Source organism: Cyrtonyx montezumae, unplaced genomic scaffold (assembly GCF_038088225.1).
Source record: "Cyrtonyx montezumae isolate F1298 unplaced genomic scaffold, pur_monq_1.0 scaffold_2, whole genome shotgun sequence".
NCBI classification, from domain to species: Eukaryota; Metazoa; Chordata; class Aves; order Galliformes; family Odontophoridae; genus Cyrtonyx; species Cyrtonyx montezumae.
In genome coordinates this window covers 47,950,399-47,975,826 of record NW_027071936.1, presented here as the reverse complement: position 1 = coordinate 47,975,826, position 25,428 = coordinate 47,950,399, and the positions used below count along the sequence as shown (strand labels likewise).

Below are 25,428 nucleotides of genomic sequence, written 5' to 3'. Positions count from 1 at the left end.
AAAACTTATCAGCAGCTGACTGTTCTTCCTTTTTTCCACATCTTTTAATCCCACTAGACAACAAAGTTCCTGGAGCGTATGCTGTGTGAGTTGGACATTTGTGACTGTAGAGCAGTTCCAGAAGGTACTAGGCAGGGACTTTCAGTAAGTTAAGCTGTGTGATGAATCCTGATGGCCCTTTTCCTCCATTGTCCGAAAGAAAGCATATTTGAGGTGCTCCAGGGAAAAAGAAGACCCTCTGAGGACCCGCAGATCTATTCCCACTCCTCCCACTGCTAGGACTGCTGGAGTGCTTTGAGAAATTGAAGACTCAGTGACTGTATCAACCTTCACTTACGCAAAGAGCATTTTATCTGTTATTTGTTCAGATCGGTGGTGCAGAAGGATATCCATTAACATCTTCGCACACAACGTGTGGGGCTCAGTGGAACAATTCTGGACAATGACAGGTTATGAAATATCTCTACAGCCCATTATTTCCGAGAAGATTTATGCGAGGGGGAGTGGAGCTCGCTATTCCAACTATTCGCACCTGCCATTAGTACGTGATTCATAGCCTACATGATAATAGAAATACTATGTGTCGCTTGGTAGCAACGAGCAACTCAGACCTGATGGGGTGTGATTAAGAGAGCCCGGCCGCGAGAGGGCAGCAGCCGGGGCCCGGAGCCGCCCCTCGGGCGTTGGGAAATGCCTCGGCCCGGCCCTGACCTCGTCCCGGCAGCGGGCGGGGCGGAGGCGGAGGCGGCTCGGCCCGGCCCCGGACGCCCTGCGGAACAGGGAAGCGGCGGCGGCTGAGACGGCGGCATGGCAGGGCGGGCATCGGCGGGGGACGCGGCGCTGAGGCTCGAGGCCGAGCAGTGGCTGCAGTGGGATAAGGTGAGGAGCGCCGGGCTTTCGAGTGCTGAAGCTCCGTTTCCAGCGGTGCGGGATGCTGGGCCGCGCGTAGAAGGAAAACCGCCTCTTTGTTTCCCTATTCCACGTGTCTAAGGACACTTCGTGGCCGTGCTCTGGACGTGCTGGCGCAGCTGCCCGTCATTGCGTTTCCCGCACGGATCAGGCCTGGATTTGCTGTGGGTGGTTGGAACATATATATCTGTGCGAGGTTACCTTATCAGATCGCAACAAGCTCTTGTGTAAGTTAAATAGATTTTTGACTAACACAGTGTCCCTGAAGTATCCGTACCTTTCTGGAAGGTGTGTTCTTGGTTAGCAATTGCATCTTTGGCAGTACTTGATCAGTATGCAATGCCTTGTTGCTGACTGCTCAAAAATAGTGAGGTGTCACTGCTGTGATTCCGTCATTTCATTCTTCAGGGAGAAACTCCTACAGCGTTTGCATTGAGCAATAGCTTTAATCCAATATAACCCTTGTCCATTTACGCTATTTATTCTTTTAAGAGACCCCTTCGTTGCAAGGATAGCTTTTTAATTTGAAGGGAGAAGTCAATATTTAATGATGATAAGCTGCACGTTTCTTGCAAAATAGTAGTTTGCAAGAGCAAACCTTTATGTATGGAAGTGATCTTGCTGACTTTGCTGAAAGGTTATACCCAGGTAATAATTACTGTGGGTGTTACATGCTATTTTCATCACTGTATGCATTACAGAACTATCATATTCTTCACTTTTTATTATTATCATGCATAAAATCATGGGTAGGAGGCAGCTTCTGTTTTTATTAAAAGTGAAACTTTAGTCAGTACTTGTCCTGATAATTTAAAACGCTGGAAGGACTTTTGCACTGATGGAACATCTCTGGGGCCTTCAATCAGTGTAGGTTCATCTGAATAACTTTTTAATGTTTGAGCAAGTTGCATTGATGGTTATTCTTTGTATCATAACACCTGCTGCTGTAACCAGAGAGATCCATATTCTCATGTTCTTCTGTTCCTGCAAAGAAGGTTAGGTTGCAGCATTCTTGGACTGGTAAATTACTAGTTCTTAAACTGGAAGTCAGTAATTCAGGGGTACTGAATTGCTCAGTGGGAAAAGCAATTATTTATTTTCTCTAGTGAATACACAGTATTCTGCAGTATATAGTTTGCTGATTATCAGCAAAGGCTCATTAGCTTTTTGAGTATTTATTTAGTCTGTCATGCCTGCCCCTTCAGCAGCAGGTGCATAGATCAGTAATTATGTCAGGATGCATCCGCTAATGATGACCATATTGTAATGTTGAAGAAAAACACAGTAAGCTCATTTGGTAATCCAAACTGGTATCAGTTTGCACAGAGTCCTTACATTTTTTATAAAAAGTTTACTCATGTGACTGCCCTGTGCATGTACTTCAGCTGCAGGAAAAAAAAAATACGTAGGTAGATAGATGCATTTAATTTTTTGCCCAGGATGATCTGCTAGGCCTTCCTTTGATCTCAGAATATCTAGGTTATTCAAGAAACAGTCAAGTCCCTGTCGTTCTTGAGGTCAGTTGTTGACCAGAAGTCAAAGCTTATGATCATTTGGAAATAATACTCTTTGTACTCCAGTATGAAGTGCATGTAATGGTGCTGTGAGTAACCTGAGGAGCACGCTGCTGCTTTGCATAACACTGTTGCTTGGTGGCTGGAGTGTGCCATCTGTCCTCCTGGCTCATCAGTGTCTGGGGAATCAAACTGATGTTAAGCCTGACAAATCCCACATTATTGAGATGTTGGGGCATACAAGACTTCACTAATTCCAAAAATGAAGAGTTGGTAGGAGTTGTATCATGCAAACAATGCATCAACAAAAAGAAGAAGGCTTTGAAAATAAACTTCTCATTGTTCACAATAAGTGTGATGATTCTCTCACTGCTCCGTGCAGTTTAAGAATTACACTGTAACAGTTAAGCTGTAATCATAAATGTGATGCTTCATGGATTTTCACAAACACTACTCACAAATATATTTTATGCAAATAGTTTATCATCTGACCAGTCTGTTTGGTTTGTCACTGCCTCTCTTCTACTGACTTAAATTCAGAAGGTGTAACAAAAGCTCTGGGGTTCCTGAAGTGGTGTGCTGTATTCTAATACCAAAGTAAGCCAGAAGAGATTGTGGGGAAGAATGTCAATTCTATCAAGAAGCTTAAATGTATTTAAAAACAAACAAAAAACAACAATGAAAAGTCACACACACAAACACTTCTAGAATGTCTGAATTTTGTACCTACAGAATCCAAAAACTTCTGCAATAGTGAAGGAACTACTTGCTGAAGGAAATGTGGGAGAACTGCACAAATACTTTGGCTCACGAATGGAATTTGGCACAGCTGGGCTCAGGGCTGCCATGGGAGCAGGAATTTCTCACATGAATGACTTGACTATTATCCAGACAACTCAGGTATTGTATTCATCGTGTTATTAGCTGCTTGGGTACAGGAATGGAAGGGCCTCACTTACAACAAGCAAATGGGCATTCTGTGGAAGTATGCGGTTCTTACTAGTCAAAAGAAAAAGAGAGTTAGCCAGTATTTGGCTAAACATATACACTAAAGGAGATCTACCTGGAGGGAGATTAAAAAATACAGTCCTTAAAATGACTGTAGCTTGGACTGCAGGTTTATTGTTGTATCATGTCCTAAAAAATCCTCCTTTCGTTACTAAGGGTGAGAATGAATTCTGTCTTAGTTTCAGCTGGGATGCATTTTTCTTCAGAGTGCCTGGCATGATGCTGTTTTGGCTCTAGGAGAAAAACAATGTTGATAACACATTTCTGCTAAGCAGTGTGGTTCAGTGTGAATAGCTGTGTGGTGCTGAGCCACCCACTGGGTTAAGCCACAGCTAAAATGTTGGCCAGTTGTTCACTTCCTCATCTGATACCTCAAAGAGTAAATGATTTCTGAGTCTGCAGATCAGACTAACCATGTTAGCTGGATCTTTCTGGACTTGGTTCTGGTTTTTAGAAAAGTGCCTAAATGCTGTCAAATTTCATTACATGGCTATGAAGGTTTTTGTCATTTCATGGTGTTTATTGATCCTAAATGAATCAAATCCCAATCCAGTTCAGTGAGGTGTGTGTAGTTAGATGTCAATATCTTAGCAATCATCTTAATCCAAATATAAATGAAATACTGAGATTACATTAATGAAGTGAATTTGTTATTGTCTTCAGGGATTTTGCAGATACCTTGAGAAGAATTTCAGTGACCTGAAAAAGAGAGGAGTCGTGATTGGATTTGATGCTCGTGCCCACCTTTCAAGTGGAGGTAGTAGCAAAAGGTACTTTTCCAGTAGTATTCTGTAGATGTCTTACATGATTCATCATGGTCTTACAACTGTTTCAACAGTAATTTCTCTAAAATGAATTTGAGGGATTGATAGTGTTTTTATTTTTTTTAATACCAACGCAGTTTTTATACTTGTTTTGCCTACAGTGAATAGGGAGGGAATGCATTTAAGTTGTGTGTAATGATTTGCTTTATTTTATTTTATTTTATTAATTGTACTGAGGGGAGAAAAGATGTTGAAATTCTAGGAAACAAATGGAGAATGAATATATTTCCAAAGCTTCTTTTCTTGTTACTTAGGTTTGCAAGACTTGCTGCTAATACATTCATCAGTCAGGGAGTTCCAGTTTATCTCTTCTCTGACATAACACCAACACCTTTTGTGGTAGGTTTCTCTATTAAATATTCTCATATACACACAAATTCTGTGAGATATCAAAAATTAATACTTACATTAAGAAATCATGTTCATGTTCATGAACCTCATGTTCGTCAGCCAGTAGCCTCAGGTCCCTTTCCTGCTCCAAGAACTGCTCTCATGAGACAGTGTGGATGAGAATGCTGCAGTTTTAGTTCCCATTGCCCTACTCAGACTTTTGTCATTGCCCCAACACTTTACCTTCTAATAAGGCATGAAGTGTTTCATGTCATTATGCCCCACTCAACAGATGCATTCAGCTTCCTTCTGTAAAAATGTTATTCTAGTTAGCCACAAAGTATCTGAAACAGCACTAAATACACCTGGTATGTTTATGGTAAATGTCAAGTAATAGCAAGGGCTAAGGTTGTACCACAAGGAGCCTGGTGGAGCAAGTATAGCTTTTCCTTTAGGGATTCAGTGTGTAGGAATCATATCCCGACCTTTTATTTGTCAGTATGGAAGTATTCTCATTTATATACCATAACATCTCCTGTAATGTTTTGCACATTCCAGTTCAGTTAATCTTTTTTCATTACAGCCATACACGGTAACTCATCTGAAGCTTTGTGCTGGAATTATGGTTACAGCTTCCCATAATCCAAAGCAAGATAATGGTTACAAGGTATTCCTAAATGATCTATTTTTTTTTTCATTTTGGTTGCTTTTTAATCTTTTTTTTCCCTATAGACACACTAATACTATTGTATACAGTTTCTATTGTGTTATCGATCAAATGAATATCTAATTTGATTCTTGAGATCTAGATCTAAACGTATATATTCAGAATTAGTAATGTGTTATAGTAATAACATAATATCTTAGCTCTATAAAGCAGAAAGATAAGCACAGTTCTGGAACTCTGGGAATACTTTAAGATATTTAATAAGTTCTTTTTTAAAAAGCTTCAATCATCTCTTGAACTCATGATTTTAAAAAGATCCCTTTGTGTTCACAAACAGAATAAAATATATCTGGAATCTAATGAATTGCTTGTATAAAACACTTCAATTAAATTCCATTGATTTCAAATTGTATATTTTTTCTTTAGCTAAATGGTTCAATTATCAGAGTTTGGTTTTTTTTTTTTTTTTTTTTTTTTTTTTTTTTTTTTTTTGTGTGTTTCATGAACCAAATGGCAGGAACATGTTTTTCACTGAAACAAAAACATGGCTGAGCAGCCTGTCTGCCAATTGCATAGCTGCACTAGTCAGATACAGACTGTTTCCAGAATACAGAAATGAAGGTTAGGAGATTTTTCTTTGTCTTTTACAATAGAAAAGCAAGGTGATATAGACAAGATGATTTCTCACTATCTGTTCCTACAGAACTTCTTATTGTTTGAATTGTTCTTATATATATATATATACACTCATATATATTAATCTTGATATCTTTTTCACATCAATTTGGATGTTTTCAGTTACTTTGTTAATCAACTTCATTTTTGCTGTTTTTTTTTTTTTAATTTAATCTACATGCCTACATGACCCAGACGCTGTTAGGTACATTTCTTCAAAGGTGTAGTTTCTAAAACATCAGTAGGAGGAAGTATGCAAACAACTGTCTAAATTAAAACACAATTCTTTTTATAGATAATCATAAAACTTGCTCTTGGATGTATAAGCACATTAAAAATATATACAATAGAAGTTCTTTACTGCAGGTAAAGAACATCTTGAAACTTACATGAATTTGTGCCTGCTGTTGTGGCAACACTGCAGCTATAGACAGTTGTAAGGTTTTTGTGCCTTTTTCTTTAGTTCTTTTTTGTAGTGAAAGTGTTTCATTTTTATTTTAACACATTTTTACTCTAAAGTATTGCTTTACGTTTAATGACTATCTAAAAATTGCATGGAAATACCATGGAGAATTTATCAATTCTAAAGCTAGCAGACAGGTTGATATTTGAATCTTCTCAGTAAGTGAGCTGAGCCTTGTTTTCTGTTTCATTATGAATTTCAATATGCCCTTATAAAATTTCATTGCTTTAATAGAACAGAAAAAAGATTAATTTAAAATAATTTAATATTTCACAAGAAAAAAATGAGATTTCAGAGGACGTGTTGAGAATAAGAACAGTGAAATGCTCTGGTTATACTTAAGTTGAATTTACTGTAATCTATCAAATACATCTTAGCCAATGAAAAATGGTGAAGCTATCCTACAATATTAATGACAAAAATGAACTCTTACCTTTATTATCTTTTAGGTTTACTGGGAGAATGGTGCTCAGATAATTTCCCCTCATGATAAAGGAATTTCACAGGCTATTGAGGAGAATAAAGAGCCATGGCCTCAGGCTTGGGATGATAAACAAATTGACAGCAGTTTGCTACTTCATGACCCATATGCCACTATCAATAAGGAGTATTTCAAAGACATACAGAAACAGTGCTTTCACAGGTAAGTAATGTTAACTCTGTTATGAGTATGGGATTTTTCATGGCAGTTTAACTTGACCCAGGACAAGGCAGCTACGATTCTGTCGTATTTTCCATCTCTGTATTTGCATTCTTGTGATCTTTTGTGATAATATTGGCAGCCGTGTGATTACATAGTAAGTCAGTTCATGAAGTTAGTCTTGCAAAAATCTAAACTGGTGAGGTGAGTGATTCATTTCTGATTGTATTGTCTTTCTGTAATAGTATGTTTGTGCATCAGCCAAATGGGGCTACTGTGTGCAGCTAGGGGCAAGCTAAAGGTTGATGCTGACTATGCAATTGAATGAGCCTTTAAGAGAAGGTGAGCCAGGCTGCTCAGACAGTTCTGACAGAAGGAGGTCATGCTTTGTCATTCTAGTCTTGCATATGCTCCTCGTGACCTTGGGAACCTGGCACAAATGTATTGCTGTCACTCACTTGGTATAAACTTTACTCAGTAAAATCAAGTGGATGTTTCTCTGCAAATTAAATGAGCAGCAACCTCTTAGATCTGCCTGTTTACATCAAAATGTTAACTGTCTGTAATCAGATGATTTACATCCCAGAGCTGGGGATGAAGAGTCAGTCAATTGTATTTATTTTCCACTCACCCCTTTGTGGCATATAGAGTGCGTTACTATCTTTCCAGTAATTTGCTTGTACTGGAACACTGGATACCTACAGTGACTCTCAGATCTAAAAAATGAGGTTAAACCAATCTAGAAGTCATTGTCGTTAAAAACTGACCTCCTTTAGCATATCATGTTACAGTACTACAGAAACCAACATGACTAAGTATTCTAAACACAGTGAATTTTCATGCAGAGTGCTCTGCCACACTCAAGCTTCTATTATTAATCTCATTTCAGGAATATAAACAAGGAAACAAACCTGAAATTTGTTCATACTTCTGTGCATGGTGTAGGTCATAAATTTGTGCAGCTAGCCTTCAAGGCATTTGACCTTAGGCCTCCTTTTGCTGTTCCGGAGCAGAAGGATCCTGATCCAGAATTTCCCACGGTGAAGTATCCAAATCCTGAAGAAGGCAAAGGTGTTCTGGTAAATACATATAATCAATCTTTCTAAATATTCTAAATATAGTGCATATCTGTATTTTTTAGTAGTTGCAATGTCTCTGTCTTTCTGGTCTATTTTTACACTACCAAAGAATTAGCTGGTATCATTTCATTAAAATTCTTAACTCCCTATGAACAAATCAGGTAATATTTCTCTGTAACTTTAAACTGTACATTGTTCTGCTAACAGAATGTGCAGCATCTGCACACAGAGCAAAGTGATAGAACTCCTTTTTAAAACAAAGAAATAAAAAGCAGAGATCTTCAATTTTTCAAAGTTTCTACAGCTAACACCTGAAATACATCATTATTCTCAAATGGTGATTGGGTCTGGGCCAATCCTGACAGTAAGGAGACTAGATTTTCTGATACAAATACGATCACTTTGTTAGTAAATATCCTATTGAATGTAACAACTAAAGTGGAATGATGAATGTGAAGTTAAGTATCCTGCCTGTGCTCTGCTTTGCCAGGCTTATGAATTGGTTAAATGTGGTTTGACACACATCATGGTGCTGAGTGTTTGAGATGAAATAAACTGGGAAAGTTATTTGATGTCTGTAAATGATGTGAAAATATTTGGGAGAAACTATGCTTTCCTGATGTTGTTTATCACTGTTTTCAGACCTTATCTTTTGCTTTGGCTGAAAAAGATGGGGCAAAAATTATTCTAGCAAATGATCCAGACGCTGATCGACTTGCAGTGGCAGAGAAACAAGAAAGGTATGGCAACAAATAAATACAACTATTTATATTTTGGACTTAAACAGTTAGACTCGTTTGAGGGATTTTGGCTACCTGTGTTGCAGAGGACAATGGAGCAGTCATGTTTGTCCTTTTAAGACTAAAACCACATAGAAATGTGAGGGGTCTGACTGCAGAAGACAAGAGTGGTAAATTAATTAGAAACTTTTCAGAAGACTGATAAACATTCTTTCATACTGTGTTTATTGAGTAGTAACTTGAATATTTTGCACAACTTCTGTAGTTACCAGATTATCTCAGGAATAAAAAATAACTGATTTATTTGTTGGTATTGGCTTTTCTGTTTGTTGGGTTGTTTTCTTGTTTTTTTCTTTTACCCTTTGTCTTCACAGCATGACCTAAGGAGGCTTCTCTGCCTCTTTAAGTAGAATGAGCTAACTGGCACTCTCTACTGTATCTTTGGAAATGTTAGCTGGAATATCCTTGAGTGTGGCATGTGCCAGCTTCACCTGGCAACTGAACATTGAGAAAATGCATTAAAAGCTTTAGTTTGTACTAGTTATGATGGGTTAAAACAAGAATGCAGAATTGCCTGTGCTTTTATGTCTGAAAACTTATAGCCACCAGATCCTTGGAAGGGATGTTAGATTACTGTATGTACCACTATTGAGAGTATGGTGCTCTCATTCTGCTGCTACTTTGCTAATTGTTTAGCCAGTCTTAATAGTCACCTAACTTCTGATCCTGCACCATTTCTAAATTCCACTGTAGTTTTTCATGCACTAATCAAATAGTGATATCTGTAATTTTTTGACAGAAACCTCTGCTAGAGCCCATTCTTATGCTAAATCATTGCTGTGTGTTGCTTATTGCTTGCTGGTATCAATAAATACAGGACAGTGGGTCTGCTTTGCTTTCACAACAAGTATTTTTTCTGTAGGTCTTGATTTTTACCAGTTTGATGTATTTCTCCCCTTCCATGACTGGGATTTTCTTTGGCCAATTTTTACATTTCTTTTCCTTTTTTGTTCATTTTTTCTTGTTATATCCATGGATTGATCTATCTATCTGTGTGTGTGTGTATATATATGTATGGATGTATAATTGATATTTTTTCTTCAGTGAAAAATTGATGTATTTATGATTAAATAAAAGTATTTGTCACCAAGCCAACCAAAAATAGTAATCATGTGAGAATGGTATTTTCATGTCTTTGCTTGTCTGTATTCGTTAATTTTTATAATTTGTATCTGCTGTTTCTTTTTTCTTTTCATTTGTTGTTGTTTTTAATTAATTAATGGATTTTTAATTTAATACATACCAGAAATACCACTGTTTTGTATTTGGATAAACTCATTACCTGGTGCATATGATGAAAGAGGACAATAACAGTTTCAGGATTCTTTGTGGAATATTTTTTTTATTGATGAATATGAAGTATCTTTTTATGTTGCTTGGAATTAAAATGTGGTAATTTTATTTGGTAGTTTTCACATATGTAAGAACCAGTAGAAACTTTTCCAGCACTGTCCTTTAAATTCATGTACTCGTTTTTTTTTTTTCCTCTCTCCAGTGGTGAATGGAAGGTGTTTTCTGGAAATGAACTGGGAGCTCTGTTAGGCTGGTGGATCTTCACTTGCTGGAAAAATCAAAATAGGGATGCTTGTGCCATTAAAGATGTCTACATGTTATCTAGCACAGTTTCTTCCAAAATCCTGAGAGCAATTGCACTAAAGGAAGGTTTTCACTTTGAGGTAAGTTGTTATGAGATTATTGGATATCCTTTGATTTGCTTTCCTATGAGTTGCTTTTATTTTTAATGTCTATGGTTGTGGGGTTTTTTTTTTTTGTTTGTTTTTGTTTTTTGTCATCACTGCTGTAGGAGACACTGACAGGTTTTAAGTGGATGGGGAACCGCGCCAAGCAGCTCATGGATCAGGGAAAAGCTGTTCTATTTGCATTTGAGGAGGCAATAGGTAAGAAAGCACGCTGTGTTCTGATATCCTTTAAAACAGTGAAAGTATTTAATTCTCAAAAAAATGGTTATCTAGTGCTGACCTCGGTGGGAGTTACTGGTATCATCCACTTGGCTGATTTGATATTACTAGTATGCAATCCTAATCACTACTTAGCACCAACTATGGTGATGTGAACTAGGTGTGTGTAAGTCTTTAGTAGCACCATTCTCTGTGAGTTACTGAAAAGAAAAAAAAAAGGCACATTTTTTAGGCTACACATGGGGTATTTGTAGCTGATATCTTTAAGCTAAGTTTAAGCACGTGCAAAATAAAGTAAAACCTCCCTCAAACAATATTTGTAAATTGGAAAGATACGTATGAACTGGAACTACGTGAGATTGTAAAGCTATCATACCGTTTCTTGAGTATCTCAGTATCTGAAAACAAGTGAAAATGTGACTGTATAATGGACAATTCTCAGTGTTACCATATACTACTGTGGAAGAATAGCCACATTTCTGGGTCTCATGCATGTACTGTTCTAGTAGCATGGCATGTCTTTTTTCGTAACAGTTTCCAAAGATATTCAGGAGCATGTGGTACTAGTATAATACAAATCTGTGCTGAAAACTCATTAAATACTTTACTTGTTGGAATTAATTTTGATTAGAAGAGAAACAATTTTCAAATCTAAGTCTATGCTGAATAAACATTTTAGAATTAAACCAAAAACACATACTATGGCAGCATGTATTTCTCCATTAAACAACAACCTGTTACCCTCCACCACACTCCCGTTGCTATCTACTATTCTTGTTTAAAACATCCATCAAATATGTAAATAACATAATTTTTCTTTGTTTAGGGTATATGTGCTGCCCTGCTGTTTTGGACAAAGATGGTGTCAGTGCTGCTGTTATAACTGCAGAGATGGCTAGCTTTTTGGCAACCAGGAATTTGTCTTTGTCTCAGCAGCTGAAGGCTGTCTATGATGAGTGAGTTTGATTAAAATTGTCTAATCAACAGATTTTCTCCATTCCACATATGTTGCTTAATAGATAAATGCTCTATTGTATACACAGAAAAAAAAGCACAGCTATGGTTAACAGTGATCTAGCAAGCTCTCCTGTGTCAGGAGTTACACACATATGACTTGGTTTTGTGTAGTTATAAACAATTAATTGCCTTACTAACTCTTATGTTCATCTCTTCAACAGAGTAAGACTTTCTAGTTTTTCTGAAGGGTTTTCCCCACTTGAAAAGTTTGGCCCTTGAGCACTGCTCTTTCTTGTACAGAAGACTGGACTTCATTTGTTTGTTTTGTTTTGTTTTCCCCACCAGTATTGGTGCACTGTGAAGCTCATAGTGCTTCTTGATGCTTAAACATACCAGATTCACAAAAACAAGTAGCTCTGTGTGTCCAAGTAGCTCTGGCATATTTATGCCACCCAGCTTATTTCTGTCCCGCTTGCATGGCTACTTGTGATTAAATTAATTCTAGTTGGCACTGTAGTTAGAATTTTTATTATATTATTCTGTCTTCCATTTTTTGATTGATGGTGTATGTTCTTTCTGCTCCTGAATGCTGAGATTTGAGCTGATTCAGCTGATGTGCTGTGGCTGGCTCTGTTTGCTATACCCAACTGCGTATTCCTCTGACAGCTTTGAATATGAGATGCTCCTTTTTCCTTTAACAGATTCAGAAACCTGCAGAAATCAATAGCTGAAATGGCTGTTGGATTCCACAGGGACAGGGTGCATTCCTCATGTAGTTTTTAGGTTCGTTGTTAAAAAGGAGGGAGCAGCACAGGCTGGTGGATACCCTCCACCTCTTCGTGTCCCTAACACAGTTGTGGTGGATCTTGCGGAAAGATTCATGGAAAACTCTAGCCCTGGTGCTTCTTCTTTCACCAGTCCCCAGAACTCTCACTTGTTTGCAGCACCAAGTATACTTGTTTCATCAAACATTTAAGAAGGAATCAGGTGGCAAAAATAATGCAAACACTGCAAAATTCTTCAGCTCTTATATGTGGCAGAAGCTTAGGTGGGTTCATGAAACAGTAAAACAGAGTCACAGAAAATCATGTCTAGAAGTGCAAATATAGTATCAGACTTGGAAATTCTCTTTGCTGCTAGTAGTTGGAAGTGTATATTCAGAAAACTGTCCTCTGTTTTGTGCTTGCTTAAGTACTTATTCAGTAAACACCTGATTCAGGTTGCCTTCGGAACTGGAACATTTAACTGAGTGGAACTTAGCAATGCCACCTGTCCACTGCGTAAATAGCTGCTGAGAAGGTCAGACTTATTTAGTATGAAGGCATCCTGTAGATGCACCTCAGAGGAAGACTGTTCTGTCACTGCACGTGGTTACCATTTGTGGAAAACCCACGGATATACAGGGAAGAAAACTCTTTCTTATTAACAGATGCATGATAACTAGAATGGCAGGGCTTTTCTTGTTTTGTTTTGGTATTACCAATGTTTGCTTATTGTTTGTGGCTAGTATTGTGTTCCATTTTTCTGCTCCCTTTTTTTCTGGCCAGGTTTATCTTGTGAACTGCTCATAAAGGAAAAGAAACTCTATTTTGTATTTTGGTGGTATAGTAGAGGGTGTCTGTTATCATTACTATCCCATCTCAAAGCTGAAGTAGATCAGGAAAAGGACGTTCTAGCAGTTTCATAATTTGTTTCAAATATAAGATCAGCTTTTTTAATTCCCTTACTGGATTCTCAAGATTGATTTAATAACTACTGTCCTTCAAGGTGTCCGTTTAGGTATAAATTATTGCTGTTTCAGAAGTCTTCCAGATTTCCGCATGAACATAATAGTGCTAGTGAAAGCTTCTGTCCTTCAGGCTTCCCCAGCATCAAAGATTCTCATCAGCTGTTTATTTTTAGGAAGTTACTGAAAAAACCAGTCGAGGTTTGTATGTTATCCAACAACACGCTGTTCTGACAATTCAGTGTTAGCAGGCAAGTTGTTTTTGATGTAGATTCTGCATCATGCTATTTGGTAGCAAATAGGTAAAGAGATGATAATGTGAAAAGATGATAGATGAAAGTTTGGTTTAATAGAAGCACTTAAATGGGAGAGCAATTTGACTGGAAAAAAGTCTGGAAATTCTCTTACTCAGAAGAGGTCAGCTAGTGTCCACTCGACATTACATATTTACTTTTTTTTGTTCTCTTCCTATGTGTTTAGATCTCCTCATGGCATCAGTTTTTCTTCTGGTTTAGAAGCAGTTTCTCGCTTTCAATTATGAAGGAAATTTGTATCTGGAGAAGTTTCCCTCTCCGAGTATTTAAAATGGAGCAATTAAACTGTCAAGACATTTTAAACATTGTAACAGAGTAAACTTATGCTGCAGTTAACCATAGATTCTTGCTTTACAGAATGTTGTGTAACGTGTGTGGTGTACAACTAATGTTTCTTCAGTTGATTAGTATCATGTCTTCACAGATACGGCTTCCATATTACCAAAGCTTCATATTTCATCTGCCATGACCCTACAGTGATTAAACAGCTTTTTGACAACCTTAGGAATTATGATGGAAAAGACACATACCCGAAATCTTGTGGTAGATTTAAAGTTTCTGGAATAAGGGATCTAACTACTGGGTATGACAGCAGCCAGCCTGATCAAAAAGCAGTAAGTATACTTTTACCATACAGAGTCATATGGAAATATACACACATAAGAATATTCTGCAGAGAAATACCCGAAAATGTATGTTCAAACCTGACTGTAAGTTGAATTTGATTTGTGGTGGTTGTATTGTTTTGATGGGGAATAAATCAAAGTTAATTTTTTTTCCTTCTGTCTCTCCCTGTCTCTCTCTCTTTTCCCCTCCTCCCCTCTCACCCCCAAGGTGGCAGTCTATACAGGGAGGTAGAAGGATCTTGCTGTAGTGCTGCAGCAATCCTCCATTAACTTGTTGTTAAGTGTAAGCTAAGTGGTCCATGTTTATTTTTTTTCTGGGGGAAGCTCATCACAGAGCAATTCCTGTTTGCAGTCAAAATGTTGAGTAGATTTGAAATGAGCTACCTAACAGTACTGTTTAACTACCAGATTGAGGGCAAGGTTGTGATTTGCCTGCCATAGTCGTAAAAATACAATGATGAAGAAAACAGGACACAGCTTGCTTTTATCTGAAGCATTAGTCACATTATATGACATCACACCATGAGTTTTGTCTTGAATTCATTATAGTCTCTTTGTAAATGTAATACATTCTTATTTCCAGATACTTCCTACTAGTAAAAGTAGCCAAATGATTACATTCACTTTTGCAAATGGAGGAGTGGCCACAATGCGAACCAGTGGGACAGAACCAAAAATCAAATACTATTCTGAACTCTGTGCACCTCCTGGAAACAGGTATTGTCACCTACAGGGTAAATGCTGTGTGATAGGGGCTACTGGGCTTTTCTGTATTGTTTTGGTAGGGAAAAGGCTCTTCATGATCGAATAATATTACTACAGTCACTTTCATTATTCTGCAAATATTTATGCATAGAGCTTCAGTCCTGGAAAATATGTTGAATCATTTTTTGCCACTGAAATTTTTTAAATTTGGTTTCACGTTCAGTATAAACAAGATCAACAAAACTATTCTGCTTTAAACAAAAGTGGATATGCTCTTTTTTTAACATATGTTTTGCTGATTTAGGCTTGTACTACTACACTTGGATTTATTTTAGATTATTTTGTGGATCTATGTTTTTCATAGTCTTAAGAGCCTTTCACACATCAACTGGGAGTGAACATCAGTGTTTATTATAGGAGGATCTAACAACTCAAGTGCATATACTTTTATCATTGATAAAAACTCTGTCTGAAACAGCACCTCGGACTGAATATGTCCTTTTTAGCTACTCCACTGTGACATCTTTTCTATTCTATGTGGATTTTGTTTCATAGTGACGTTGAGCAGCTGAAGAACGAACTAGATGAATTGGTCAGCGCTCTTGAAAAACACTTCTTTCAACCAGAGAAGAACAATCTTCAACGAAAGACAGAGTAAAGTAGAGCTATTGCTACCTTCATTGTATTTGGTGTTTTGGCAGCATTAAAAATGCGTTATTTAACAAGTAAGGATTTTTAGGACCAAAGATCTGAGAGCTCAGACTAAGAAAGACTTCTGCTTTTATTAAGCTTTATTCTACATACTATTGAATTTAGTATCTTGTTTGGAGAGGGAATCCTGTCTACCCTTGAAGGACCAAACAAGCCTGATCAGCTTATGCACTGAAAGTTGTCTGCAAATGTATTTCAGTCAAAACTTGTTTAATTAAACACTCTTAAGTAATATCCTGATTTCTGAAATGCAGTCTGTTTGGGGGAAACTTTTCTTTCTTTTGTCTGTTGGTAATCTGGTAACAATATGAAACTCCATCTAGGTGTATATTTGTGAAGCAAGTGCTGCTGTTAATAAGAAGTGAAAGCCCGTGGTGAAACTTTTGCAAACTTAGGGCAGGTGTTTTAGAAGTAGTGGTCTTTTGGCGTTGGACTTTCACCCAAATAAACAAGGAAGTCCATAGTTAATTTTCTGAAGAGTTTCTATTTGCTGAGATGCATTGGACTACATAGTGAACTCCAAGTTGGAGATGCAAAGTGTCAGTACCCCTGTCAATACTGTGAACATGCTGGGACAGAGCATGTGTACATACACCTGTCACCTCACTGATCTAAGCATGATTAGATCAGTGCATACCCCAGTGTTGGATCCTGTCATGCTGTAGGCTATACGACTTTGATGCATAACTGCGTGCTGAATTTAGAACAGAAATTTCCATTTCATTGTGTGCTGTCATTTGTTCTTGAAGAGCCCGAGAGGGTTATGTAGAGGTTAGCAATTGACTTTGCCATACATTTGCTTTTCTGCACTGGGTGTCAGTGTGTAGCTTCAGCAGCCCTGGTACATCTTGGGTAAAGAAACTGCCTCACCATAACTGTTCCTGGTATACCATGACAGTGCTTAGTTGCTAGGTCAAGCAGAGTTTAAATTTAGCAAATAATTCATCAGGACTCCATTGAATACTGGGTTGCTTTGTTAGCTAAGATGGTAAGGAAAGAATATTTGGTGCCTGCTTTTGCCTTACAAACTTCAGAGTTATGATTGGAGAGTACAAGGAAAAGAATAAGCCCTGCATTCTTTGGCTGATGCTTCAGCTGAAGAGTCAAAGCTAGCATCTGCACTGTTCATACTGAGATCCATCTGTGTGGTACAGAAAATTAACTTTAAACAAAAGTAATAAGATTATTATGGAAAGAGCTTGTACTGTTCATTGAAACCTAGTGCTGGGGAAGTAGAAGGACAAATATTGGTATGACACTTGATTTTTTTTCTCTCGGTAGGATTTAACACGTGGCACATGACTTAACCACAGGCTGCCTTTGTGAAACACAGTTTCTTGCATAGTACTTCACCCTGAGTTTCATTCAAAACAGATGGCTGTGCACAAGCTCCCAGCTTAAACTGCCCACTGCCTGGTTAGGTGATGTTGGTCAGCGCTTCTGAGAGTGACTTGATCTCTGTGAACTGAGGGATGCTATGGAGATCCATATGGACTGGTGTGTTGCTCAGCTTCCTGTGACATGCTGGGTTTCTCCTGGGCTGGTGCTGTTACCTGTGCGTGATCTACACGGTCAGATTCCAGCTGCAGGCATTAATTACTTCTGTCCTGCTAGGAATCTGTGTATCAGAGAACATCAGAGCAGAGGCACTGATGTTTTATCCAGAAATGGCAATTGCCAGGACAAGAATAAAGAAAGCTTGGAGCCTGGACTGAACCCAAGTGGCAGGGAATTCCTGACTACTTCCAGAGAGATGCATCCCTAAGTTACTATAAATATGAAGAATGAGTCTGGTTTTTATAGCAAACTAACACTTGTAATTCCAATATAAGTCAACAGCAGGTGTAAACATTTGATCCAGGAGGAAATCGAGCTTGTGAGGCTGGGAAGGGAAATGCCTTTTAGCTAAAGAGAACAATACTTAAAAATTGTGCCGTAAAAGCATAAGAAAGCTGTTAGGCTGATGAATTTCACTTTAAAGATATTAGTTTGTTTAGTAGTCACAACTTCACACTATCCCTGAATTTATTTTCTTTCTTCTTCAGTAAATAGTTTGGCCAGAAAGAAATATATGTATTTCATCTTCCTTACAGGTTGTGAACTTAGTCTGTGGCATATTGTGAAACATGGAAGTATTGTACTTGAATTGCAGAAGAATTTGAGACTTCTGCTGCATAACAGAATATCATATAGACACAACTGGAATTCTCTATTAAAATACTATATTATAAACAATTTTTCATATTCTACTAGTATATGTTTAAATCTGTAACTAATTCACTTCAGATTTTCTATAAACTAAGTTTCCTGCTCGCAATTGCTTTTCGAAGTTCTTATGGTTTTTATTTTGATGCACCAGAAGTAAGCAAACCTCATGTCCTAGCTTAACAGTTACTGTGAGTAGCGACGTGAAATGGGCAGGACCATTTGTTCTTAAGATGTATACATTGAGTTTTTACAAGATTGGTGACTTAAGACCTCACTTAAATGTGGCAATCAGGTGCCTTCAGCCTTAGGTAAAATATAAATAATAACCACCAACAAAACCGTTCTCTGCCCACAAGTATAATATTAATCAAATGTAATCTTCATGAAACTGAGTCACTTCCCTTCACAGTATTTCTTTGTACAATGTAAGCACACAAACTCATGGGGGGCAGTATTTCTGTTCAACTTCCAAGCAGAAGCCAACATTTCTCTTTTGTACAGTGGTTGGTGGGTGACTGAAACCAGGTCATGCACTGTCAGAACACTGTGCATAATGGGATGAGCCTATTAAACTAACCAATCATGGCCTAATGTCCACCTAGATAAAATGTAACATAAATGATAGCATAGCAATAGCAGCTTCTGCACAAAAGGAGAAGCTTCAAATGCTCACTCATTCAACCCCTGGTAAGTCACTTTCAGATGTATTTATGGGAAAGAGGGGGAGGGTTAATCATGACATCTGAAAGGACAAAAATACAAAGGCAGTAGGCAGGGTCTGTAACTGGAGCTCAGCTCTTTCAGATTTTTACTCATGATCAGTGGTAGCAAAGTCTCTTATCTTTGAAGATAATCACCACTACTGTTGCTGTCATACATTCTTCCAGAGTGGGAAACAGGCAAACATCTATTATAACAGTATTGCTCAAATTTGGTTTGTGTCTAGGACCATATACAAGTACCATCTGGAGATACAATGTCTCTGAATAAGAATGTAGTACTTCACAGAGCTCATTTAAGTCAGAGGACTGCAGAACATTCAGTGTCTTGCCCTTAATTAGGCACTAAACAGACTTACATGAACCAAACACAAATGAAGAGTTAGACTGTTTTGTATAATAGCACTAGAAATTAATCATTATGATCACCAAGGGAGAAAAGCAGAGATGCTTCTAATGCAATTTAAGCATAGGTACCCATGTTTCAAATAATGATACAAATTTTTACTGTTCAACTGTTGCCCAGCTATGGAGAAACTTCAGCTCTGAAAGTATCTGGGGTAGAACTTTACAGCTTCCTGTTTGCATATAGCTGTGCTTCAAAGGGTACAGCCACAGCAGCCCCAAGTTCAGCTCCTGTTTGTGGCCAGATGAGTTCAGGCTAAATTTCACTGTCTTCATACTGGTCTACAGTCCTACCTCAACTCAGATCAAATGACTTGCTCGTCCATTCACTAGACCACAAGAAACACTTCACTACTGAACTGCTCACGTAGCCTGCCATGGTTTACTTCTTATGAACAGGAGCATACGACCCCCTTCTTGTTTTCATCTTGTTTTCAAAAATGAAATTATTTCTTTCCTGTAAAAGTGGCCATTTCAACAGGAAACAGAGAAGGAATGTTGTCTGGCATATCCTTGATGCTCATTATTAGGAAAGTGTCACGGGAGGTAGGTCAAACATTCTCATGGCAAACAAAACCAAGAGATCTTCCTGCACCCTGGATAAACATGTCACAGATGTGTAAGATGGAGTGATCTTTTTGTTCTTCCTGAAATACAGCATGTAAATACCTATCTTTAGAGAAGTGTAGCTGTTGGGTCATGGGGATGGTGGACTATATCCTGTAACCCTGAGACAGGTGACCTTATGCAGAACCTTATTTTCTATTTTTGCGTATCGTTTTAGGCAGCTCATGGAATTTTTATTACTCTTTTTTTTTATACAATGAATTTGCTTTTTCTTAGACCTCAGCCGGTATTTTTTATTTTTACTACACCTTAGCAATAAGCACTAGAGAAGATTGGCTTGAATTTGTCAAATATAAACACTTCAAGTGTGTTTTGTCTGTTTACTGTAATAATGGCTTTTAGGTTTGCTTGAATGAGAAAGAGGGTGTTTTCCAAGATTGGAGCACATAGAACTATTAAACCAAGGTAAGTGCAGTTCTTAACTGAGGCATTTTATTTTGCCTATAAAAAACTGTATCACAACTTGACAAAAACTGTGCGAAGAATTAAAAGACACAAACTGGGGATAATAGGAAAAATAAAAGAGGAACTCACAAATGAGTTCAATCCAAGTCTAATTTATTCCCAGCTATCAAGGAAGAAGAGAGGATTTGTATTTGTGGTGGTGGTGTTGCTCAGGGATTTTTCAAGCAGCAGAAAGAACCTTGTAGGATTTGTATCTGTTTCACTGTTACTTTCTGAAAGGCAAAATCCTTTTAAAAAGTCTTCCTGAAGTCACTGTTTGTTAATTCAGAATGGATGAGCGTTGGCCGAAGTGTTGGAGCTGTCAGATTGAGGACTGCAGTTTGCAGCCTTCCATAACTGAAAGCAAAGATCCTCAGGCTGTAGGCTTGAAAACAAGTAAAAGGACAGACTTATTTCAGATCTGAGGTTGGCAGCTGGTAGCTGCAGTGAAAGCACTTTCCTTAGCTGTGACAGCTTAAAGGAAACCTGCTTTAGCAGAGAAAAGGACTTGATCCCCAGCGGTCCCTATGCCAAGATTTGCAGAGAGGGCCTTCCTCTCCCCAAGGAGTGCCCAGAGCGCTGCTGCAGACATAAGGCCTGTTCTCATTTCTGCAGCAAGCTATGAACCAAGTGCAGACTGGGAGCAGTGCTCTGAGTTAACTGCTGCTTTCATACTTTCACTCACAGGTCATCAATCCTATAAAAGTACACAGAGCACGCACAAGCCGTGTAGATGCAACCACCGTGCACTCTGCAAGTACGGGATGTGCTACACGTACTGAACCACAACTTGTTTTCCACAATCCGGGAAAACACCGTGCTTCAATTTGACAGCCCGCTTAATTATTTTCCTCACAGCGTGCCGCGGTTCAGCAGCACAGCAAATTTTCTTGAGAACATTTGATTCCACTTACTTAGATGTAAGTAATCAGTAGTGTCGCTGCCAAGAAGCCTTGAAATTAATTGAGCTCAGGAGCGGTTTGCAGGACTGGAACGCAGGCCCTGACCATCTGGGAGGAGCTCTAACGAAGTCTCCGAGTTTGCTTTAAAAACAACCCCGCCGTTAACTTCTGTGTACCCCGCACCCACCTGCGCTCGTCAGGGCGGCGCGTTTCGTGCGCTGCGACACAGAGCCGCGGAGGAGCGCGGCAGCAATGCTCCCGCAGAGCCGCCCGCAGCCGCGGCGCGGGTGCCCTCCCGTCCCAGCGGGGGCCGGGCCGGGCTCCCGTCGCTCTCCGCCCCCGCCGCCTGTTGCTATTTTTACCGCCGAGCCCGCTGCGGAAGGAGGCGGCGAGCGGGGCGCGAGGCACGGCCTGGCCCGCCGCAGGTACGGGCGGACGCTCTGTTCCCGCTGCCCGGCGGGGGCTGATCGCTGCGAGCGGTAAGGACGGCGCGGGGCGGGTGCGGGGCGGCGGGGTCCGCTGCGGGACGGGGCGGAGGAGAAGGAGCAGCGCCGGGCTAACGAGGGCGGGAGGAGGAAGAGCGGCTCGCAGCGTTGAGGAAGTGGAGGAGTTGAGGCAGTCGTGCATCCCGCCTGGGGAACGTGCGCCGGTCTGGGCTGAATTCGCGTTGCCCGTCCTGCACGGCACAGCTCAGCTCTTCTCCAGCGGTGGAACTGGAGTTTCATCTCAAACCAGCCCTCCCCCCCACGTCCGCACGCTGTTTTTCTGGCCCTTGAAATTCGCGTTTTCTGTTAACGAGGGAAAGATCTCGTGAAAAAGAGTGCTCGGGAGAGAGCTGAGAGGCGGTTATTTATAGAGCGCGTGTACCGCGGGGTCGGGGCGGTGCGTGGCTCGGCCGCCGGACGTGTCGCACCTTCACCGCCTGCAAGTGATGAGGGGCAGACCCTCACGGCGTGGGTAATACGTGAAAGTAGAGGTGCTTGCAGGGGAAAGGAGTGCCAGGCTGGAAGGAATGCGGGACAGAAAGAATGAGGTGAGCTGGCACTCCTCACGCTTTATATTTTGGTTAACTGACGAGCTGGGTGCGGGTGCTTTGGTTTTTGGTGTACAATAGCACAAAATTGGAACGGCACTGACTATGCAAGGGAGCTCTGTTAACAGATTGCTCCGTAAAATGATACTTGTGGACATAACAAAGCTGCTGGAGGAATTGAAAAGACTCCTTTAGAAGTCAGAGTAGAGTCAGAATACTTTGTGAAAGTAGATTCCAAGTGCTAGTTTGGTTTAAATGACAGCTGTTTGAAAATGGAGAGTAACTTGTAGTATTCTACCTGGCCTGTTTCCTTCAGTGAAGTAAGGCTGCTCAGATGCATTGTCTGAAGCTTGAGGATAACGAGGCCTGCAGCTATTTGCCCCACAGTGAGATTCAAGGGATGCTGTATTGTGACACTGGAGAAAGAGTTTCTTTCATGCATGTTGATGAAACCAGAGAAGGACCTCTTCTCAGCTGCGTCCATATCACGATGCGCCCAATATATATTCTCATTTATATTCTCCTACACTTGCTGCTGGGAGGATAGAGAAATCTGTCAGCGTGAGGGAAGCCAATGTAAATCTCGGTCAGGGATCAGACAGAGGGAGAGGAGTGGTATTCTGCTCTGGCTTGCTTTCCAGTGTTCTGGCTGCAGGCCAGGGCTCATAATCCCCGACTAGGATGATATTTCTGCTAAAATAATCAGTGGTGAAGTGCAGCCAGTACCAGTGCCTTTGGCCCCATTTGTCGGTCATGTTCATCTCTAATACTGTGCAGGGAAGAGCTGAACTAATCTGTGTTCTTTCAGACCAGCTGTTCTTCACAAGACCCTGCTCTGTAGTTGGAAATGCTTCTTGGCTTCTTCAAGGGGAAAAAGGAAATAGACCTATGGAAGGATGTAATGCTGTCAACAACTTGGTGTGTAGTAACTGCACAATTGTCTCTTGGATGAGCCCTAAAGTTGGGGAAGCTGAGTCTTGCAGTTCAGCATCTCACAGACCACACTCCTCATTTAATCACTGGTGTGCAGGTGCCCTGCCTGCTGCCTTGTCCAACATGTCTTGTGACCCACTGGTTCTGCTGTGGGTCCTGGTACTCCAGGTGCCCCTGGGGAGGAAGGGAGGGAAAGTGGTAGAAAGCAAAGGATGGCTTTGATCAGCAGTTCTGTGCACTGATTGATATTCTGAAACTGCTGGCTGCATCTTTGAATTGAATTTATTCTAGTCCAGATTAAACAAGTGATGAAGGATGGTTCTCACCACTGTAGCAGTGACTGCTTTTCTTGATATGTGTGTGTGTGCTCTTGGTTTAGGACTGTCTCTGTGCCCTTTTTGCCTTGTTTTTTGTATTAGTCTGACTCCATCTCAAAGCTGCCTATATATGTGTGTGTACGTATATATAATGTATTTTTTTTTTAAAAGCACACAATAAGATTTTCTAGGACAGGCCTATCAGCCTTCTGTTAAGTGCTGAGTCTGTTCCTTGCTTGTTAGAAGCAGTTGGGTTGATAGTGTGGTTTGTTAGAAAGAAGAATTCTGTGATACCTGCCTTGTGATGGTCTAAAATTACTTTCTGAAGAAGGCAATTTTGGATCCAATATGCAATATATGAAATCTATTTCATTATTCTACTGCTTTTGTTTATATTAGTGTACTGCAATGTTAATGTCTGCAGCATCAAATGTTCTTGTTCAGAGACATTACAGTTAAAAGTCTGAATCATAAACACATTAAACAAATGTGGAGACCACTCAATACCCATTGTTTTTTGCTATGCTTTGCCTGGCTGTTTTTATGCTGATGGAGCAACTGCAGCTATATCAAAGCACATACAGCACTGGCAACATTAAAGTACAGTTTGGAGATTATTAAGGACTTCTCAGGGTTGGCTGGGGAGTACTAATCATGCTGATGCCACGCACTCCTCAACAGTGAGTGCAAGGGGCAGAAGAAATGCTGCACTTTGACAAATGCAGATGGTGAGGAACAAGGGGAGCCATCCCAGTGAGCACTGGGAGGAGAGCTGCAGGGATGTGAAGCAGAGCCTTACAGAGCTCTTCCAGCTTCAAGAACCCAGCTGGTGAAGAAGCTGTTTGTAAGTTAATCACTTAAGAGGAAAATGTGATCTATGTGAGTCTACTGTACTGGTACAGGTAGTGAAGGGGGGGGGTATTGCACCTGCAGAGCCAAGTTTTGGATGGGGTGAGCTGACTGGCAGCAGCAAGAGGAGGATGAAGATGCTGCAATGATGAGTAGTAGAGCCAAGGGCAGACAAGAGGCTGGCTCAGTACACAGCCACTCTTCACTCATATGTGCTTTGTTTTACGGCTAGCAATGGGGCTGCTAAGGTGAACAACGCTAGAGGTCTGAGTAAAGCATGTATGCAAGTACTTGAGGTACAACCTAGTCCTTGCTGTAAACTTAAAGTATGTTACAGAAGCTCATGTGCAATTGGTATGATTTTTCTTGGTGGGATTTGCATGTAAAGTCAGGGGTCCAGGTGACAGTAGGAAGAAACAAGGCAAAGATGACTGGCGAAAGGGAGGTGGAGTATGCAGAACAGTAACATACAGGGTTTAGAATAGAGAACTCTTGATGCTGAATTTGTACTCTGAGAAGGTGCACTTTTAGCCCCTCAGTGTTAGAAAGTACAGCCTTCTAATTTCCAGTTAACTGTTTTGATTTTAGTATTAACTGTTTTTCTTTAAAATAACAAATACAGAGACTGGAGTATTTATGTTGTTAACTTTGCAAGATGTTTATTTTCTTTAAAAAGAGATGAATGCTGAGAAGCTTTGCATTTATATTAAATACTTTCCAACAGTACAGTGTTTATTGAAGTATGACAGAATACTGATTTGTTTTGGTTTTCCTTAATTAAAAAAAAAAGTTCAGTCCTTATGGTTGGCACTCAAAATGATGTATTATATTGTGATATTAATTCTTATTTGAGCCTGTGGTGCCTTCCAGGTCTGGATAAAAAAGTTTGGTAGTACTCCCGATGAAACTTTTCTTCCTTGAGAAGAAGATGACTTTGTGTTTTCAAGTGCATAGTTGTTTTTTGATTTGTTTTGTTTTGTTTTTCCCTCCTACAGTTAATTGCATTGAGAAATACAGTTGCAAATAGGATGTGGTTGATGGGTCATCATCTGTTCAGCGGTTTGCAGCTCCTGTTTTCAAGTGAGAATGGAGCTTTCTTTGGCTTTGTTCTCCTCAGATTATTA

The 25,428-nt window shown here is 39.7% G+C and overlaps 2 protein-coding genes across 5 annotated transcripts in view; both read left to right on the top strand.

The window, feature by feature from the left end:
* Window positions 1–793: 793 nt before the first annotated feature.
* On the top strand, window positions 794–18,072 carry PGM2 (phosphoglucomutase 2). 2 transcript variants are annotated; one of them, XM_065737145.1, is made up of 15 exons: window positions 794–879; window positions 3,156–3,323; window positions 4,095–4,201; window positions 4,510–4,594; window positions 5,169–5,252; window positions 6,840–7,033; window positions 7,920–8,109; window positions 8,752–8,849; window positions 10,405–10,585; window positions 10,714–10,807; window positions 11,655–11,784; window positions 14,250–14,439; window positions 15,035–15,168; window positions 15,712–15,815; window positions 17,961–18,072. In XM_065737145.1, the coding sequence occupies exons 1-14, from the start codon at window positions 808–810 to the stop codon at window positions 15,812–15,814; spliced, it is 1,830 nt and encodes a 609-aa protein (XP_065593217.1). In that variant the 5' UTR covers window positions 794–807; the 3' UTR covers window position 15,815; window positions 17,961–18,072. The 2 variants fall into 2 exon arrangements, with proteins under 2 accessions (XP_065593217.1, XP_065593216.1); XM_065737144.1 differs by lacking the exon at window positions 17,961–18,072 and having other exon boundaries at window positions 15,712–16,917.
* Window positions 18,073–21,591: 3,519 nt separating this feature from the next.
* Window positions 21,592–25,428, top strand: part of TBC1D1 (TBC1 domain family member 1) — a 101,997-nt gene continuing 98,160 nt past the window's right edge. For 2 of the 3 annotated variants that reach the window (XM_065735675.1, XM_065735674.1), the window contains exon 1: window positions 21,594–21,651. The gene's annotated coding sequence lies outside the window, so the exon portion shown is untranslated. Of the gene's footprint in view, window positions 21,652–25,428 lie in introns of all 3 variants that reach the window. The other variant, XM_065735673.1, reaches the window with a different exon arrangement.